General features: G+C 38.3%; 1 protein-coding gene across 1 annotated transcript in view; it reads right to left on the reverse strand.

Moving 5' to 3' along the window:
- The window catches only part of Cmtr1 (Cap methyltransferase 1), a 379,789-nt gene that overhangs the window by 112,659 nt on the left and 245,870 nt on the right, over nt 1-21,260 (reverse strand). Inside the window, exon 13 of the mRNA XM_090376649.1 lies at nt 15,122-15,254. Within this exon, the coding sequence (XP_090232775.1) occupies nt 15,122-15,254 (133 nt within the window). The remainder of the gene's footprint in view (nt 1-15,121; nt 15,255-21,260) is intronic.

The following is a 21,260-nucleotide window of genomic DNA, read 5'->3' on the forward strand; positions in this document are numbered from 1 at the left end:
TGTCTGCATGTTCATCCATCAGCATGTAATCACTCAATTTCTAGCACAGCAGACTCTTGATTTAACGGGATCGGATTAACTGGAACAGTTCAAGACTCCAAATAAAAAATAAAAAAAAAATTTAAAAAAAACCCCAGAAATCATAAAATTCAAGTACTCTAATAACAAAATAGGTATAAACAGATGTTTTGCAAGTCGTAAATAAGCAGGTTATAAGTCGTCATTGGAATATTAGTGTGCCCATTATTTTGCAACCTCCACCACTCAAAAAAAAAGAAGAAATGTTTAGTTTGTTTTAGTGCGTTGCGTCGATTGTTGTGTTCCGTTGCATCGCAAAAAGACAAATTTCATTTTATTTAGGTCAGAGATGTCGAAAAATTTTTTATAGTAAATATATATTTTTTTTTTATTTAGAAATCGGGAAAATAATAGGTAAATGCGAAAGAGTTGCGCTTTCAGTTAAACAAAAACTTAAGTTTGAAAAGGGTGCACCCATTAAATCTATAATGAACCATTATAATGTTGGTGACCACACCATACGCAACATCGTAAAAACTAAAGGGAAGCTATTATATTTAAAATGGACATCGTAAAAAATTAAGGGAAGAATTGTATTGGTCACGCGAGTAGTGTGTAGTAAGCTTTTTCGTTTTTTTATCTATCGCCATATTTTTTACGTAGGTTGCTGAACATTTTTCGATACAGTAAGTCCCCAAACATACACAACTTCGGATGTAAATTTTTTTTTTACTTAATTTTTTTTTTTTTTTTTACGATTGTAAAATTTAAAACAAACAAACAAAAAAAATAATAAGCAATCAGTAACAACGATCACAGCACACACAAATTGCACAAGTGAGATACGGAGTAACAAGCAAAAAAATAGGAAAGAAGAGAATATTCTTAAATTTGACTTGGTTGCTTTTATATGACTGAAGATTTTAGTTAAGGGGACACACATTTCACCCCATAATAACGTAAAAACCCACATAATTCCAACTATCGGTATTATCGCAAACGCAATAACATTGGGTTTGCGATAACATAACAATAAACGAAAACTGCAAATTGTTTTTATCTGGTAGTGACCTCCAGAAATGTGCTTTAATAAAATGTGAGCTCATGCGGGGTGATAACAGTGAGTTTTTGCCTTTACCCTGTGAAGTTCTTTGCAGAAAATTTCATTTTGAAGTTCCGTTATCATGGTGCCGACTAAGAGAATAAGTGACAGCGGTACTACACTGGTGTGCAAAACTTAAGGACCAGTCAGGTTTTCACCTGTAGCTTCTCATAGGAATGGCCTGGATATGGGAAAAGCATACCAAAGTAACCTTGTGAGGTACAGAAATGATGAAGGAAACAACACCGACAAAACAACGGAAACAAACCGGTACAGGAGGACTTTATTCAAAAATGGCAACATAGCATTGGCTGCCATTACAGATGCATCACTGCCAAAGATGGGACAATGGGAAGAGGTTGTCCTCAGGAGGAGATATGGCCACCCCTAATGTCGATGCAGGCTTTGCACCACCTGTCTATACTTAGAACAATGCTGTTGATAAGTTCTTGCAGTAACATCTTCCATTCCTCTGTCAGCCAGGTGGGCAGGAGCAGCAGTGCATAACACACGCTTCTTGATTAGACCAGAGTTCGAGCCTGTGACCACCAAATACGGAGGATGCGGAAAGGTCAGGGAATGACCACTGCATATCCCCGGAGCAATATGGCCTTAGTTGCTAATGCTCCTAAAAACCAAATAACAAAACAAACATCTTCTGTCAGCGCCATCTTCAGCTGGTGAATATTTTCTGGTGGGTGTGGAACAAACATCTTCTGTCAGCGCCATCTTCAGCTGGTGAATATTTTCTGGTGGGTGTGGACATGCGTTAGGCATTTCCCCAGAGCGTCCCATATGTGTTCGGGGGGATTTAGATCGGTAGAACGAGCAGGCCAATCCATACAAACAATGTCCTCACTTTCCAAAAGCGTATCAACGGCTGCAGTGTGATGGATGAGGTGTTATCATCCATAAACATGAACTTGGGGCCAATGGCACCTCGAAACAGATGCACACGGGGAAGGATTATCTCAATACAGTAGCGTGCACCTGTTACAGTACCACCTTCCAGTATCTGGAGTTGTGTACGTCCATCCACGATAACGCCTCCCCAGACGAGAACACCTCGACAACCATATCAATCCCTTTCAGTGATGCTTGCGAGGTGATATTGTGTGCTAACCTCTCGCCAGATTAGCTGACGTCCAGAATCGCTACTGAGACTGAATCTACTCTCATCGGTAAAGGGTACCTTACCCCATTGCACTGCTGTCCAGCCCTTGTGTTCGATGCAACACTGTAAACAGTGTCTCAGATGAGCAGGTGTTAGAGGGACACAGCATACTGTCCGTCGAGCAAACACTCCACCTTTGTGGAGCAGCCTGGCCACAGTAAACCGCGATATCCTGCGTCCTGTGCAGCTGGTTTGCAATGGATCCCGCTGTCTGGTGTCAGTCCCTATTGGCCTGTAGGAGTATATAGCATCAGCATGGGCACATGTTGCAAGAAAGCAAGCTTATATAGCATTAGCCAAAAAAAAAAAAAAAAAACACACACACACACCCTTCTCATTTCACCCATCTACTCACTCCAAATGTTTATCTAGTTCTGCCTTGAATCTGTTTAAGCTATCAACTCCAACAACAACAGATGGAAGTTTGTTCCAGCAATCGACCACCCGCTGGCTAAAGGCAAACTTCTGCACATCTAAGCTACAACTGTCTTTCCTCAATTTGAATTTATGCCCTCTTAGGCGATTATTTTGAGCAAGAGGAAGAATCCCATCAGCATCAAGCATGCTCAAACCATTCAAGACTTTATACACCTCAATCAGATCACCTCGCAGATGCCTAGTCTCCAGACACTGTAATTTGCAAAACTTAAGCCTTTCTTCTTAAGAGCAACCCTTTGTTCTGTTCACTAATCTTATTGCCCTTCTCTGTACTCGTTCCAACAGCTCTACATCCTTCTTAAAATGAGGCCTCCAGACCTGTATACAGTACTCAAGGTGTGGCCTGACCATCGCTTATACATGGGGATAATCACCTCCTTATCCCTGCTAGAAAAATTTCTGTATATCATTAACAATACACAATGAGCTAATCTTGCATACGATCTGCACTGCTCAGAAAACTTCATATCTGCCTGCACAATTACCCCAGGTCCTTTTCACTCTCTACCACTGTCAGTGTAGTACTGCACAGTTGATACGTTACTCTGAGATTACTCCTTCCAAATGCAGTACTTTGCACATTTCCAGTACCATGGATTGGAGTTGTGCAAATGTGATGTGAAGGAGGATCAAAGGTAGACAGGTAATTACAGACCTGTTAGTTTAACTTCTGTTCCAGGGAAATTAATGGAAGCACTGGTTAAAGAAGCATTGCAGGATCATCTAGACAAGACTTCAGTTATAGTTCGGACACAGCACGGGTTTGTTAAGGGGAAGTCTTGTCTGACCAATTTGATTGGATACTATGATGTAGTCACAAAGGAACTGGATGCAAAGAATAATTTTGATATCATATATTTGGATCTTAGAAAGGCTTTTGATAACTGTTGCACATGGAAGACTGCTGTACAAATTGGAGCAGTGTGGCATTGGAGGCAAATTGCTGCTATGGATAAAGGGATGGTTGAGTGGGAGAAGAGAGAAAGTGGTAATCAATGCACACTGCTCTTCGTGGGCTAATGTTATTAGTGAAGTTCCCCAGGATTCAGTGTTGGGTCCATTGTTGTTTTCTGTATTCATCAATGATATTGATGATGGTATATCAGGCTTAATGTCCAAGTTTGCAGTTGATACAAAGGTCGGCAGGTTGTTAATGACACTAATAACAGTATGCTGCTGCAACAGGATGTAAATGAATGCTATCATGCATTCGCAACGACCGTCATGTTCACGGATACAACGTGCAAACTTTGTTATTTCTATAAACTCAAACCAGAGTCAGGCTAAGTTTATTTTGTGAATCTCTCCAAACCAGTTAAGTTTAACAGTTAATTTTAAAATTTATTCAGTAATGCTTCTTATCCCAAAAACCGAATGGTAAGAATTCTTTGCTAATGTTAACACAAGAAGGAAAGTGAGATGAAAATTACCAAAGCTGTGACTTTAGTCGTTTTTTTTTTTTTTTTTTCTTCTGTGGTAGTAGCAAGTTAAAGTTGAAAATAATACGGAGTGTGTAAGAAGTCAACCTTTGACGTTCAGACATATCCTGCACTTTTGAACTATTGTTCTTTGATGTACATTATATACAGGCTTGAATGTAAAAAGACTATCAACCAGCTATTATACTGTAAATACCAGTATGTTTATCAATCAGCTTTTTATATTTAATAATATAAATGCTTTATTAAAATGATGGTAAAGGAAGGCTGAAGAGAAATTATTGCCAAGAGGTTTATTATAGAGAATTTATTTCGATATTATCTAAGAGTCTATCTAAGTTGAGGCATATGATGTAAGAAAGCAAGCTTATACAGCATCAGCCAAAAAAAAAAAAAAAAAAAAAAAAACCTTCCCATTTCACCCATCCATTCGTTCCAAATGTTTGGCTAGTTCAGCCTTAAATTTATTTAAGCTATCAACTTCCACAACAACAGATGGAAATCTATTCCGGCAATCAACTACCTGGTGACTGAAGGCAAACTTCCGCAAAACTATTCTGCAACTGTCTTTCCTCAACTTGAATCTATGTTAATGCGAACTTGTAAACACTGGCAAGCCATTCCCACTTGTTTTTCTCCATTTATTATTATAACCTGCTCACATTTAGCCCCAGCCATGATTTTCCAATGCATAAAAGAAGTGCCTCTCGTGGTGTAAAGCGCAAACACCGTACATTGTCCACAACAGATAAAGTTGAACTAATGAAAAAACTCGACAGCAGTGTGTCTCTGAGAAGTTTAACTCTGCTTAATTTAAATTCCAAACACCGTAAAGCGCAAACACCGTACATTGTCCACAACAGATAAAGTTGAACTAATGAAAAAACTCGACAGCAGTGTGTCTCTGAGAAGTTTAACTCTGCTTAATTTAAATTCCAGCAATTTCTCTCAGTTCCTCTTATTTTAGTAATTTTATTTTAGCCATTCCTCTTTAGATTTTTTTTTTTTTTTTTTTTTTCAACTCACTTGTACAAACTTGGGGAAAAACACAACACAATATGATGGATATACAGCACCCTAAAAAACTTGTTTTCACAAAATTTCTAACAATATTGACAAACTTATTGCGACGTTTGAGAGTTTATTTTATCGCAATTAGTTTTATTACAGCACTCGGCGCACGTGCAATGAACTAATGAAAAACGACCTTCATATGTATGCCGTAATAGCGTCACACGTATGTGGCCGACACGGCTTCTCAAGAAATAAAGTAACCTACTGGGCCATGTCAGCCACATATATGCGACATAAAAAATTACTTTTTTTTTTTTTATATATTTTAAGTGAAAAAAAAACAACAACACTGACATTACAATATTTATTTTAGAATTACTAATCAAATTATTTGCTAAATATTGTTTGGCCCCTGGGGAATTTTTTTCTTAAACTAGCTTGGCAGTCCACGTGTTAAAGGTAGGATGAGGTGGTTAGCTGTTGGGTAAACTGTTATGTGCTAAAATAACCACCGGTGATCCAGCAAACTCATTAATCTTGCACCCCACAGGTCCCAAATCTGCCGGATTATGACAGTTGACCTGTATATGATATCAAAATTATTTTTTGCATCCAGTTCCTTTGTGACCACATCATAATATTGAATCAAACTGGTCAGACAAGACGTCCCCTTAACAAACCCATGCTGTGTCTGAACTATTACTGCAGTCTTGTCTAGGTGATCCTGCATCACTTCTTTATCCAGTGACTTCATTATTTTACCCAGAACAGAAGTTAAACTAACTGGTCTGTAATTACTCGTGTCACCCTTCGATCCCCCTTTGTGAATTGGGGATACATTTGCACATCTCCAGTCCGTGGGGACCTTCCCTGAATCTAAGGATGCTCTCATAATTATGGCTAAGGGTTTGCTTACTTCCCTTGCTGCCTCCTTCAATATAACTGAATAGATTTCATCCCCCAGGTGCCTTCTTTTATGTTTAACTTCAACAATTTCTCCTCCACTTTGCTCTCCATTATTACAAAATCATTTAGCTCCCTGTTAGAGTTTGATAATCCTCTGGAATTCCCCTCCTTGAATAACTCATGTGTGAATGTAGATGCAAAATACTCATTCAGTTTGTCAGCTATGTGAGCAGGATCGTCAACAGTCGGACCATCAATATCAAGTGGACCAATCTGATTCATCCCCTTATCCCTTTCCTTCTAGAGTTTACATAAGTAACAAAGTCTTTGTTATTTTTCTTTGCATCCTTAGCCAAGAATTTCTCGTAATCAGCCTTCGCTTGCCTAACCTCCTTTGTGACTTGATTACAGACTAGCTTATATCTGCTACAGGCTTCTGTGTCACCTCATAATTTATATGCAACCCATGCATTTTTATTCTCTGCCACGAACCTCATTAGTTCATCTGACACCCATTTACTATAAATCTTGAACAGTATTTCTTAGCTGGTATGAAAAGCCTAGTAGCTTCCAAGTAGAATTCCTTGAATACTTCCCATTTAGAATTTTTAGTAACATTATCAGTTGGTCCCACTGTCTGAGACCATTGTAGTCACCTTTACAAAAGAAAAAGTCTTTTCCTTTACCCTCGATAATAGTTACATCTTTGAGTAAATCCTACAGCAGTACATTTTGATCACTGCCATCTAATGGTTCCATTATCTGCCGATTCTTAATGCATGAATAATCAGTGCTGATCATCAGATCAAGAGTATAACTCCATCTGGTTACCTCTTGAACATGCTGCTGTAGAAAACAATCATTCAATAAATCCATAACGCTTGCTAGCATTACTTACTAATAAGTAACGCAAGTTTCAAAATAGATAGTGACTTTCCACTCACCAGAATTTGGTATTTTTATTAATAAATATCTTTCATTGATTGGAAATCCCATCCATAGTATTTTTGATGGAAGTATATTGCATTCCACCTTTCCATTCAAGAAACCCAGCTCAGCACAAGTAGATACAACTTGTCAAAGATATAATATACCACATTACCTGATGTTTATCTCAGACAGTGTGCTGTAGATCTGACAAAAAATTTACCTTTTGATAAAGTTCATAGTGTAGTTTCACAGTTGTTTTATGTTATGTTATGTTATTTGATTTTTAGGAGCATTAGCAACTAAGGCCATATTGCTCCGGGGATATGAGGTGGTCATTCCCTGACCTTTCCGTACTCTTCGTATTTGGTAGTCACGGGCTCGAACCCTGGTCTAATCAAGAAGCGTGTGCTACGCACTGCTGCTCCTGCCCACCTGGCTACGGAGGCGCCAGTCACGTTTTGGTGATGGGTTAGTAAGAGTGATTGGGGATTTTGCATTTTTATTTACAAGGGCTGTTCAATAATAAATGTTCATAATTTTTCATGAACAACCATACTGCTTGGCTATTTCTAGCTGAGCTGCAGAATTTAAGATGAAACCAAGTTGCATCACATAGCAACTGCACAGTTGACCCACGTGCATGGTGTGACCTTGGGGGTTGGTCAAGTTCATGTCTGTTCAGTTTTGCCTATGCACCAATGGATGTGACATGCAAGGAACAATATGCTGGTGTCACATTTTGTTTCTATTTCAAGAAAACATCAGCTTAAGCATATGAAACATTAAAAGAGGCTTATGGCGAATCTATGATTCTATATAGCACATTTTTAAACATTCTATACAGGTGGTATAGAATTTTTTAAAGATGGACATGATTCAATCACAAAAATCAGCAGTCCTGGAGCTCAAACCATGCTGTCACCACAGAAATCATAAACACTACTTCTGTGATCATGAGAGATCACTGTATAACAGTTAAGGCAACTGGCAGAGACGTTGGGAATATGAACAGGAATCACGCATGGTATTCTCCATGGCCATTTGCATGTGACACGTTTGTAAGGGATGGCTAATGATGATAATGAGGTTCTGCACAAGGTGATAATGGTGAAAGAGATATGGCTTCGTCATTTTGAACCATATAGTAAGCAACAAGCTTTATTTTTTTGGAAGTCTACATCATCCCCAACACCGAAACAAGCAAAAGTTGTGGCTTCTGCAGGAAAGGTTATAGTCATCTCTTTTTTTTGACGTTCAAGGAATGGTTTACCAGCATGTTGTGCCATGTCATACAACTGTTATGGGACCTTACTATAGAACTGTACTGCACACTTTGTGGGATTACATTTATTGCAAACAACCATAACTGAATGCAGGTGGGTAGATGCTGCATCATAACGAATGCAAGACCTCACATTGCTCATACTGTCGATGAGTACTTAGCTAGAATTAATGCAATTTTTTTTTATTTCCAAAGTTAAAGAAGGTGCTGCAAGGAAAACGTTTCCAGTTGTCAGAAGAAATTGTAAAGACATCGGAGGTGATTCTCAAGTGCATGTCAAAAAATGGCTTCCACCATGTTTTTGAAGACTGGCAGAAACCCTGGAGTAAGTGCATTTCATGAAATGGGGGCTACTTTGAAAAGGACCATCAAAATATGGATGACTAATAAAGGCATGTTATGAAAAAAAAATTATGATCTTCTTAATTGAATGGCCCTTGTATTTATTTTATCTTAAAATTTATTTTGTTTTATTTTTTGAGAGGGAGGACAGATGCAGAAAAAGTCTCCTCACTCCATTAACCATTATAATATTAAGCACCACGACAACTGTTACTCTTGTGTAGGAGTCATTACAATGAGTAAGAGGTTAAAAATCAAAGAAATGTATATTTGAGTATACCATTTTATACTTCCCCAGTGCTCAAATTAAAGACTTACCAAATGCCCAGCTCATCTTCCCTAGAAGAGATTTCAGAGGTGGAAAACTTATCTAATGAATAGGACATTAATTGCAATTTCATCAAAGCATACTAAAGTCAATCTCAACATTTTCTCAATCAGTGCAAATTAGTAAGGGATTTAGGTCTCTCTGAACGTAACATAGAGCTTTTGACATCACATCTCATCTAAAAGAGCAAATTTTACTGGAATCCTAGATAAAAGATTTCTGCTTAAAGTAAAAGACATCCCACTTTTGCATTTTTCTTTATCGTATTCTTTGTGCTTCTGGTCAGATGTGAAGTATTTTGAAAATAATTTTCTTTGGATAACAACACTGCTGTCCTAAAGTTGTTTGTTCTTATTAGCCAATATAGTATTAGTATTAATCAGGCCAAATAATGCACCAATTTATCCTATGTAAATAAAAAAAAAAAAAAAATTCTGAACTGATCACAAATCACAATTTTCTCGTTGCTAAAAAGTAACTATCTAATGTTTTTACTCTCTACTTGAACCACCGTGGGAGGCAACTTATTCCAATCATCAACGCACTACTAGAATGTGAACTTCGAAAATTTGATCTCCTGTTGATTCCGAAAATTTGATATTTGTGTCCCCTTGAAAACACGAATATAGTTCTCTCATTCATCCTGCTTATTCCACTAGGGACCTTAAACACTTCAATCAGACCACCCATGAGGTGTCTAGTCTCCAGGCTCTGCAGTCCACATCTGACATGACCCTCATAAGGAAAACTCTTGTCACTCCAAACAAATCTAGTTGTCCTTAATATTCTCTCTAGAAGTTCTGCTCTTTTTTAGTGAGGCTTCCAGACCTGAAAACAATATTCCAAATGAAATGTGGTCTTGTCATCATTTTATAACTAGGAAAAATAATATCCTTCTCACTGCTACAAAAGGTTATATAGAAATTGATAGTATTCCTGAGCTTTCCTGCTCACCTGCTTATGCTGCAAGGAAAACTTCATGTTTGCTTATATCACAATCTAAAAATCTTTCTCATCCTGAATTAACTTTAACACATTCATTACTGCTTGATGCACTAGACACAAAAAAAAAAAAAAAAAAAAAGCCACTTTTTGTTCCAGCTTTGAGAACTGAATTGCTGGAGAAAAATTCAGAGATTTTCATCCAGCATCTTCCTCCTGAAACCAACTAACTCTGCCATAGTGAGAAGAAATAGCTTCCCCCTCCAAAAAAAAGAAGAGTCTCTACTGGTCTCTGCATCTAGAAGCCTATAAACAGGCAACTAGGAAAACACACTGTGTCTTGTCCACGATTTACAAGACCACAGATAGCAGGGAGAAAGAACCATTATCTCTCTGTACACGGTGATGGTTAGAATGCATTTGGAAGAGTTGATTAGTGATGAGTGCAAATTGATGCACAGCTTAGAAGTGGGTACTTCAAAGTTTAACAACTAGACATATAAGAGGATATATGACTGAGGTTTATAAAGAACTGAAGGGATTGAGTAAAATGAATGAGGTAGGTCTGTTCTCCCTCATAGATAAGAAGAGAGCCAGGAGGCACAAATACAAAATCAAATCTCAAGGAATAACAGAAGACTGGAATAAGTTGCCTCCCAACGTGATAGAGATTTTGGCTATTCTGTTTTTTATTTTATTTTATATTATTATTAATTTTTTCCCTGAGCGACATACAAAAAAAAAAAGGTACCCTTCCTTGCCTGGTTTGGCCTTACTAATACTAGAGGACAATTGTGTAGATGGCAGTAAAAGTGTTAATTCTGTTTCCCCAAATCTGTAAGTCACTCATGATTTATTTTTCTCAGATCAGAGAATACGCTTTGATCACCATATAGTGCCAGAATAAAGAAGAAAATTATAGTGTCATCTTAAACTATTTTAGATGCTTTAGATTGCTTTATAAGCTGGAACAGGTTGGAATCACTGGGAAAATCCTTAGATTTTCCCAGTGCCTCCTGCCCTGAAGCAGGAGGCACTGGGAAACCCTCAACCCTCTGCCTCCTGCCCTGAAGCAGGATGGCTTCGGGGCAGGAGGCAGAGGGTTGTGATAAATGGCTATTCCCCAGATTGGGTTGATGTAAGCAGTGGGGTTCCCCAAGGATCAGTATTAGGACCACTGTTGTTTTTAATTTTCATAAACAACATCAATGAAGGGATAAAGGGAGTGATGTCTAAATTTGCAGATGATGTTAAAATTGGTAGAGTAGTTAATAATCACTGTCAAGCTGAGCTTCTTCAGAGAGACCTAGATAGACTTCCGGAATGGTCAGAAAAATGGCAGCTATGCTTTAATCCAACAAAGTGTAAGGTATTACACCTGGGAAACAGTAATCCCAAAATAACTTATTCATTGGTGGAGTTCAACTAAACCCAGCACTGGAGGAAAGGTACTTGGGTGTTACGATACGGTCAGACATGAAATTCTCTGAGCATTGTAAACAGGTTGCAAGGAAGGCCCATGGTGTCCTATCGATGATCTATCGAACTTTTGCAAATAGAGATAGGGACGTGATAATCCCATTATATAAGGCTTTTGTTAGACCACACTTGGAATACTGTGTTCAAGTATGGAGCGCACCTAAAGAAAGACATCGAGCTTCTTGAAAGGGTGCAAAGACGGGTAACTCGCCTGGTGAGATCGGCAAAAGGGCGTCCTTATGAAGAAAGAATTCGAATATGTGGGTTGCAGAGTTTGGAAACTAGACACCTTAGAGGAGATTTGATTGAGATGTTTAAGGCTGTGAGAGGAATCAGTAAAATGAATGAGGGGAGCTCTTACCAAAAGAGGCTTAAATTCTGCAAGTTGCAGCATCTGGAGACTAGGCACCTGCAAGGTGATCTGATTGAGGTGTACAAGGCCTTGAATGGTTTGAGCAGGCTCAATGCTGATGGGATACTTCCGCTTGCTGAGATTAAGAACCTGAGGGGGCATAGATTCAAACTGAGGAAAGACAGTTGCAGAATAAATTGTGGAAGTTTGCCTTTAGCCAGCAGATAGTTGATTGCTGGAACAAACTTCCATCTGTTGTTGTTGAATTTGATAGTTTAAATAAATTTAAGGCTGAACTAGACAAACTTTTGGAGTGAATGGATAGGTTAAATGGGAGGGTTTGCTAATGCTAATGCTAAATTCTGCATGAAGATTTAGGAAGGAAGATCTGTACAAAAGTTTTGCCACAACCTCACAGATGAGCATAAGCAATAAAGAGTGTCATCATGCAAAGACTTCATCCAGACGTCAAAACAATCCTAATTTCCTTAACTGTATTCTAACTGGATGTGTGATGAGTGTTTCAGTATGACCCAGAGATGAAGCATCAGAGCATGCAGTAGACCTTCAAAATCATTCCAATCAGCCAAAAAAGTTTTGTTTACAGAAGTTCAGACTATGCTAATCATGTTTTTTGATAAACAGGGTGATTCACAACAAATATGTGCCCGAGGGGGGGGAGAGTCAATGCTGCATCTATGTACAGGTGCTTCGACGACTATTGAAGCACATTTCTCAGGTGAGGCCACAATTTTGAGAGAGGCAAGCTGGTTCTTGTTGCATGGCAATGTCACCATCTATGCCACACTTGTTGTGAAGACATTTCTGATGAACTAGGCCATTGTACACATCCACCATACTCTTCTGATCTAGCAGCAACAGACTTCTTCCTCATTCCCAAGGTGAAAACTTCCCACAAAGGAAAGAGATTTCACGATGTTAAAGACAAAGAAAAATACACCTGCTGAACTGAACATAATTGCTTTGGATGTCTTTGCTGACACTTTTCAGAAACTTTTAGAATGGTGTAATAAGTGCATTCAATCAGGTAACCATTAGCTACTATCTTTTATATACAGTAAAACCTTGTTAATTCAAAGTTAAAAGGACCATAATATGCCTGCTTCCATTTAACAAGTTTGACATATACATACAAGTTCGGAACATGTTGCTTTAATTAATCAAGAGAAATATTTAGTCACTGTTAGAGAGCTTTCCTAATTCTCATTTATAATAGATATTTGTGAAATATACAGTTAATGGGTTAATTTGGTCAATATGAGGAAGATAATAGTTGTGTTGTGAAAAAGAAATTCAATAAATTTCTCACAATAACAAGATTGTTAAGTTTCATTTTTGCTGCCATTATACAGTTCGACGCATACAAGCTATGTGCAAAAATAAGTGCTCTTTTTTAAAATTATGTATAATTGTAAATAACACCGAGAGAGAGAGAGAGAGAGATAGAGAGAGATGGGGGGGGGGGAATTTATATTTTGGATATTATCTGCTGTTAAATACTTGTAATACATTTTAAAAAAAAAACCAACATTTCTCTCTCTTTGTTGGGATTTATTGGGGGGGGGGATTTATATTTTGGATATTATCTGCTGTTAAATACTTGTAATACATTTTAAAAAAAAAACCAACATTTCTCTCTCTTTGTTGTATTATCACTTTCAGTAAGCTTCATTAAGTGTGCAGTGTTCTTGCTATGTAGGCTAGTGATCAGCTGAAGTGACTTTAGAACATCTGAGGGTAGTAGACAGAAAAATGCTGAATGTCTGATTAGTATTAAAAAATATCTGATTACAGTTGCAAAACTTTATGTTGGTTGTGGAATTAAGTCTGTTTATTTATTTATTTTTCTCTCTTTGTGTGCATAAATAAGTTGCTATTTACTGAAAAGGTTAACCATGGAAGCTATATGAAAAGAAAACATTACACCCAATTATATACTAAAACAATTAATGCATTAAAAACATGCATGCATCAATTTTCAGGATGTCAGAACAGTTTAATTCAAACATGGAGGTCTTTATATCCTTCTTTTAACTTGGCTTAGCAAAGCAGTATTGAAAACAAGAGAAAAACTTTTGAAGCAATTTCATGGGTAATCCCTTTTGTAAATAGAAACTTAATTTATGCACTCAAAATATATTTTTTATATATTTAATTCCACACAACCAAGCCAAAATTTTACACTGTAATCAAACATATTTTCAAAGCTCTACCTACCCACACCTACCTGCTCAGATTCTCTAAAGCAATGTCCAATTAGCCAATGGTTTGCACAATCACTCTATGACTAGTGTATGTAGTTGTAATTAACAAGGGTAGTTGAATGCTATGATACAAAGTGAAAGAGAGAAAGGGAGGGGGGGGGGGGGAATCCACATTTTGGAACAGCAGCAGTGCTAGAAGAGAGAAGTGTCTCTTTTTTTACGCAGATTACAAGTGTTAAACAGCAAATAATATCTCAAAATATGGATACTCTCCCTTTAGAAGTATATGCAATTTCATACAATAAACAACACAGCACTTGTTTTAATGTACAGCTTGTACAAATTGGGATAGAAAAACTAACTATTTTGACAGCAAAAATGAAATTCAGAATGGTTGTTAATTATATGTAAGAAATTTTAAATTCTGAATTCTTGAAGAATTGTTAATTTTTTCTTAAATCCTCCAATGGTAAAGTTTTTTTCCCACTGAATTGCATTTATTATCATTCTCATTCTCTTCAATCGAATGTGTAAATTTGGACACTTTAAGATGCATAGTACCTGTGTTGGGAAATTGTGCATTTTGTGTCATTAGCGACAAGCATATTTCCCTCTCCCCTTCTTTGCAGTGTAAACAAATTGGATTACATGTGTGCCCATAATGCAAGTTACAGTTACATGAATTCTCTGTGATTCTGCTTGCAGTTCTTAGGGAACTAACAGAAATAACAAATTTAAAGCTGTCATATACTGTATAATGATACTAAATTTTCATTATAACAATGTTTGCCTGTAAAGTTTTGGCAGTCCTTTTGAATTACACAAGCTATTCAGAAGTTGCTGTACCCAATTCAGACCTAGAATTTCAATGTAGATGTATTTCGAATAATCTGTATTAAAATGCATATAAAATTCCATATTGTTGGTTTGGGAATGACAGAAATTTCAAAATACAATGCATAATTAATAAAGATATACTGTATTCTCAATTACAAACATTGTACAATGGACAATAGAATAGAAAACACTGTCTTAAAGAGGAATAATAAATACATTGCCTTTAAAAACATCCATGGCAGGGAAGAAAATAATCAAAAACCTACAGAAGTATTAAACTATTAATTAACAATAAAAAAAAAAAAAACAATACCTTTCAGAATTAGCTGGTCTACTAGTACAGGGCTTGTGTATACAAATTTTCTTAAAGGCACGGTACATAAGATACACTAAACCCACACTGAAGGGAGTAAAGAGATCGAACAGCTTGCATACAAAATGGCCATCTATACCATAAAAATAACATATTTTATACATTTCATAAGAAAAGCATCTAAAGACAATAAACATGTTATTTAAAATTCCCAAATGAGTTTTGCTAAAAATCTGAAGGGTTTAATTAAATAAAAAAAAAACAAAAAAAACCCAATTTAGAATCTATAATACTCTATACCAGTGTTCCCCAACCTGTAACCTGCGAGAACATTTTGTTTACCCACTTCAGAAAGTCACTAATTTTTTTACAAAGGTAAAAAAGACTATTTATTAAAAAAGTCTGTCCTTTATTTTCTAGATATAAGATTATTACATTGCATATAAGGGGCTTAGAGGGGAACAGGTATCCTGTGTGTTATCAGACACTTAGCCTAAAACACTGATGGATCCAATATCTCTCTATTACAGAAGATTTAGGAGAAGTCCGGTTGGCCTGCCTCCCTAAAATCCACTCATGCACACCTTCTCGATGGTAAGCCCTGTTACGTCACTTAGGTGGCAACGAACGTGTAGAGTGGTTCTCTTCAAGACGCCTGGTCAGCGTGAAGAGGAAAAGACCAAACCCTCCAGCAATGAGAGCACAACAATACAAATGGCCCTCAGTCCCCAGCAGCTTTCACTCTCCCTCTTACGGCAGCGAGAGGATCAGAGTGGAAGCAGAGGGTGCTAAGAATCTCTGGGTACGACCAGGCTGCCATGCACGGAAATTGAACTTGGCCTGTTATAACGTACGATCACTCATCGGTGAAGACAGGATATTAGTGCTGGAAAAGGAATTAGAAAATGTGAATTGGAATATCGTCGGTTTGGCTGAAACAAGAAGAAGAAATGAATCACTTATAAGTTTATCAAGTGGAAATCTGCTGTACACCAATGGAAACAGTGAAAGGAGTGAAGGTGGAGTTGGGTTTCTGGTCCATAAAGATTTTAAAAACAACATTTTGGAATTCAAAAGTACATCACCAAGGGTGTCAAGACTAATACTCAAGATTTCTAAGAGGTACAAGCTAAAGATTATAATGATTTATGCACCAACATCGAGCCATGATGATGAAGAGGTTGAAGAAATGTACACTGAAATTGAGTCTTCTAGATGAGCAGAAAACCCACAACACTATTATTATGGGGGACTTAAATGCTAAGGTTGGAAAAAGGCAAAACAGCGCAGAAAGAGGAACTATAGGAAATTTTGGAATTGGTGAAAGAAATAAAAGAGGTGAAAGACTTGTGGAATTTGCAGAATCTCAAGGAATGTCAGTAATGAACACTTTTTTCAAGAAAAGGGTGAACAGAAAGTGGACATGGAAGAGTCCAAATGGATTAACAACTAATGAAATCGACTTCATCCTCACTAACAGAAGATATATTGTGAATGATGTTACCGTCCTGAATAAGGTAAATGTTGGAAGTGATCACAGAATGGTAAGATGTACACTTGATATAGATGTAGGAAAGGAAAGGAAAAAACTGACTCGAGTAAATAATACAAAGGTCTTTGAAATAACAGAGGAGGAGAAAAAGCAGTATGTACTGGAACTTAAGAACAAGTTTGAGCTTCTGCAGACTGCTCAGGACCAAGATATCGACGAGGAATATTACAACTTTCTGAAAGTGATAAAGCCCAAGAAACCTATAGGGAAACAGAAATCCAAAGAAAAAAAAATTAGTCAAGAAACACTTGCCATGATGAACCAAAGACGACAAATGAAGAGCAAGAAAAACACTGACAGGGAGAAAATCGAGTATACTGAGTTATGCAAAGCCATTAGAAAGAGACTCAGAGAGGACATAAGAAGATTTAACACAAGAAAAGTAGAACAAGCATTAAGGGAAAACAAAGGATTTAAATCAGCAGCCATGAGTGGTCCTTGAGGTTGTCACAGACATTCTCTCAGATATGCCAGACAAGCTGTACTTGCTACATGGGAGTCTAAAACGCTGATGGAACTGATATTCGGGTGACACTCAAGTCAAGTGGACCCAATTTCGGCGAAGTCCGGACGGTCTGTGACAACCAAATCCTCTGCTTGCACCTTCACGATGGTGGGACTGTTAGTAATCCTGGGTATAACCTCCATGCACAAGCACATGGTGGGTGACCACCCAGGTGTGAACCAACGTAAGCAGGGGTCGAGGTGTGGCGCCCACACCACATGGAGGAATGCCGCCCCTCTATGTTACCAGGCAGTACTAGGTGGTAGATGACTCTCATCAACCGGTGAAATACCACCACTTTGCTTATTGGAGGCTTGAAGTGGTGGAACCCATGTTTAGTCTCTAGAGCTAAGTTCCGGTCAACCCTTCCCTATCTCTTCCATCATGCAGTATGATTGATGACTCTTGAGGTTATGATGAACGTTGTGGCGAGATCCAATATTCCTTACATTTCGAGGGTACAGCTCTAAAACGGTTTTCGCAGGCCGGCCGCTAGTTAGTACACCGGACCGAACCTATTGGTAACTCTCTAGGAGGCTTCCGGATCAGCTAGTGTATAATCTTGCTACCTCTACTCTGCCAGATAGTGACTGGAGGGAGTCCGAGTAGTGTGTATGCGGGGAGCATTGTCGAGGCCACGTTATGTCAAGGATCTGGGTATATTCTTCCCACATGTACGCCATATCCAAAAATTTCATTACTTCATACAGCATGTCCCACCCACTTTTTCTTACTATTGAATACACCATGAATTGTCAAACTAATAGAACAAGCTTATCTGCGAAAAGATCTAAACCTCCCAAGGATTTCCTAATTCATTTCACAAATATACGTGGTCTCAATTCTAATCTCAACGATGTCCATTTCCACTTGCAGTCTGCCAAACCCCATGTACTTTTTCTGACAGAATCTCAGTTATCGGTTGATTCAACTACTGTTCATCTCAGATGCCCAAATTATTCGCTGTATGATTCCTTTCGCCTCAAAGGTGGTACTTGTGCATATGTCCGTTCTGATATTCCCTGTCAGAGACTTGGCAATTTGGAATCTCCTCTCTTTGATCTTCTCTGGCTTAAAATCTCTCTACCTCATTGTGTCAAATTCATCTGTTGTCTCTACCGTTCTCCCAACTCCACTAATCACTTGGAGCTCTTTGACTTCCTCTCGTTGCAACTTGACTTTCTCCAGTCCAACTTTCCTAACAGTGAGGTAATTTTCCTTGGTGAATTTAATGTTCACAACTCCAGCTGGCTTCCGTTTTCTAGTCACACCGACCCAGCAGGTCGAGATGCTGAGGCTTTTGCAATTTCTAATGACCTAGCACAGATTGTTCATTTACCTACAAGAATACCGGACAATCCGAATCATACAGCCAATACGCTTGATCTTTTTCTCACAAACAACCCTTCTAAGTACACGGTCGAAGTGAGAGGTCCTTTAGGCACTTCAGATCACAACTTGGTGATTGTCTCTTCTCCAATGGAACCTTTATCTCATGGCTATTCCCAACCTCGTGTTGTTTGGCATTACAAGAATGCAAAATGGGATGACCTGCGAGACTTCTTTTCTTCTTTTCCTTGGTCAGATTACTGTTTCAAAACTCCTGATGTCAACGTTTGCTCAGATTGTGTCAGTGAAATTATTCTTGCAGGAATGGAATCCTTTATCCCACACTCCACTTTAAAATCTCGTCCTTTATCTAAACCTTGGTTTTCCAATAAATGTGCTAAGGCTGTTCAAGAGAAGAATGTTGCATATCGTAATTGGCTTGTTTCTAATTCTTCAGTTTCATTTTCTGCCTACACCAAAGCTCGCAACAATTGTAAAGCAGTTATTAATCAGTCCAAACTAGAGTTTGAACAGGCTAAGAGTAGAAAACTTGCTTCTTGCCCTAATGGTAGCCGAGCATTCTGGTCTCTTGCCAAAGCTATTGGCCGCAACTTTTGCCCATCTCTGCTTCCCCCTCTGTCCAAACCAGATGGTTCTGTTGTCACTTCAGCCAAGGATAAAGCTGACCTGCTAGCATCCCATTTTTCTTCCAGCTCATGTATTAATGAACTTGGTAAAACACCTCCCACCATTCCCAACACGGTCCATTCAATGCCTCCTGTGGTCTTCCGTCAAAAGGATATCAGAGGGATTTTGATGAATCTTGATGCTAAGAAAGCTCCAGGTCCTGATGGTATTTCTCCACTTGTTCTCAAAATCTGTGCTCCTGAACTTACTCCTATTCTTTGCCGCCTTTTTTCACTTTCTTATTCCAAAGGTGTTTTTCCTTCTGCTTGGAAATTTGCTCATATCCAGCCAGTTCCTAAAAAGGGTGACAAATCCCTCCCATCCAATTATCGTCCCATTGCAATTACTTCTACTCTTTCTAAAGTAATGGAGAAATCAATTAACCGCCAACTCTTAAACTACCTAGAAACCTTCCGTCTGATCAACGATCGCCAGTATGGATTCCGTCGGTGTCGATCCACTGGTGATATTCTGGCTTATGTTACCCATTTATGGACTACTTCAATGGAAAGGTTCGGTGAAACACAAGCAGTTGCTCTTGACATCTCAAAGGCTTTCGATCGTGTTTGGCATAAAGGTCTTCTAAACAAGCTTCCATCTTATGGTTTGCCAACTGTTTTTAGTAATTGGTTATCCAGTTTTCTCTCTGATCGCTCACTGAGGGTGATGGTAGATGGCTCTTTGTCTTCTAACTTCTCCACTAATGCCGGTGTCCCCCAAGGTTCAGTTCTTTCCCCCACTCTTTTCCTCTTGTATATCAATGACCTTCTTCCATTGACTGGAAATCCTATCCATAGTTTTGCCGATGATAGCACATTGCATTCAACTTTCCATTTTGAGAAACCTTGCCCTGCTCAATCAGCTTCAACTTCTCGAAAATCTGCTACCAATTCCTTAAATGCCGATCTTCAGGTGATTCTCCAGTGGGGCAAAGACAACTTAGTTGATTTCAACCCTTCTAAAACTCAGTCTTGTCTTATATCTCGCAAAAAGGATTCTTCTGCTCCTATGCTTATCTTTAGTGACACTCCAATTTCTAGGCAAAAGGATATATCTCTTTTGGGGATTACCCTGACTTCTAATCTCTCTTGGCACAAGCACATTACAAATATTGCTTCCTCTGCATCTAAAAAACTTGGTTTTCTCTTTCGTTCTCAGCGTTACTTTTCTTCCAAACAGTTGCTCACTCTGTATAAATCGCAAATCCGCCCTGCCATGGAATATTGTTCCCACATTTGGGGTGGTGCCCCCAAAACCTCTCTCAGGCTTCTTGATTCCATTCAGAAGAGGGCAGTTAGGTTAATTAATGATTCATCTCTAACAGAGTCTCTCCACTCGCTTTCTCATAGACGTACTGTTTCTGCTGCATGCCTCTTCTACAGATATTTCCATGGGCACTGTTCTTCTGAATTGGCTTCTATAATTCCCGCTCTCTCTTTCAAAACAGTCCGAACACGTGCCGCCACCAGCCAACATCCATTTACTGTCCAACTTCAAACCCACAGAACCAACTTTTCATCTTCCTCATTTATTCATTCAACTGCCGTTTTCTGGAACAACCTTCCTTCATACGTATTTCCTGAAAATTACAATCTACAGAAGTTCAAATCCAATGTCAACAAATATCTTCTTTCGTCTTCTCAACCTCCAACCCAAGCACGGTACTAAGTACTATAGGTTCTAATACCTCTCGTGTTTGGGGTTCACATAAAAAAAAAAAAAAAAAAAAATGAGCAGTAATACAGAAAGACAAATGATACTGAAACTGAAGAATAGCGATGGTGTACTTATAAACAGCAGAGAAGGCATAATTCAAATAGCAGAAGACTACTATAGAGAATTATACAAGGAGCGAGGGAATGATACCAGCAGTGGGGAAGATGGATTGCAAAGTAGCAACACATACAACATACCCGATATTCTTCCTGATGAGGTAGAACATGCATTGAAGAAAATGAAGAATCGGAAAGCCCCGGGGGAAGATGAAGTTACTGTAGAGTTGTTAAAATTGGGAGGAAGAGACATAACACAAAAACTGGCAAGGCTCTTCACAAAGTGCATTAGAA

The sequence above is a fragment of the Mastigoproctus giganteus genome, chromosome 6, assembly GCF_048544385.1.
Source record: "Mastigoproctus giganteus isolate SK-2022 chromosome 6, ASM4854438v1, whole genome shotgun sequence".
NCBI lineage: Eukaryota > Metazoa > Arthropoda > Arachnida > Uropygi > Thelyphonidae > Mastigoproctus > Mastigoproctus giganteus.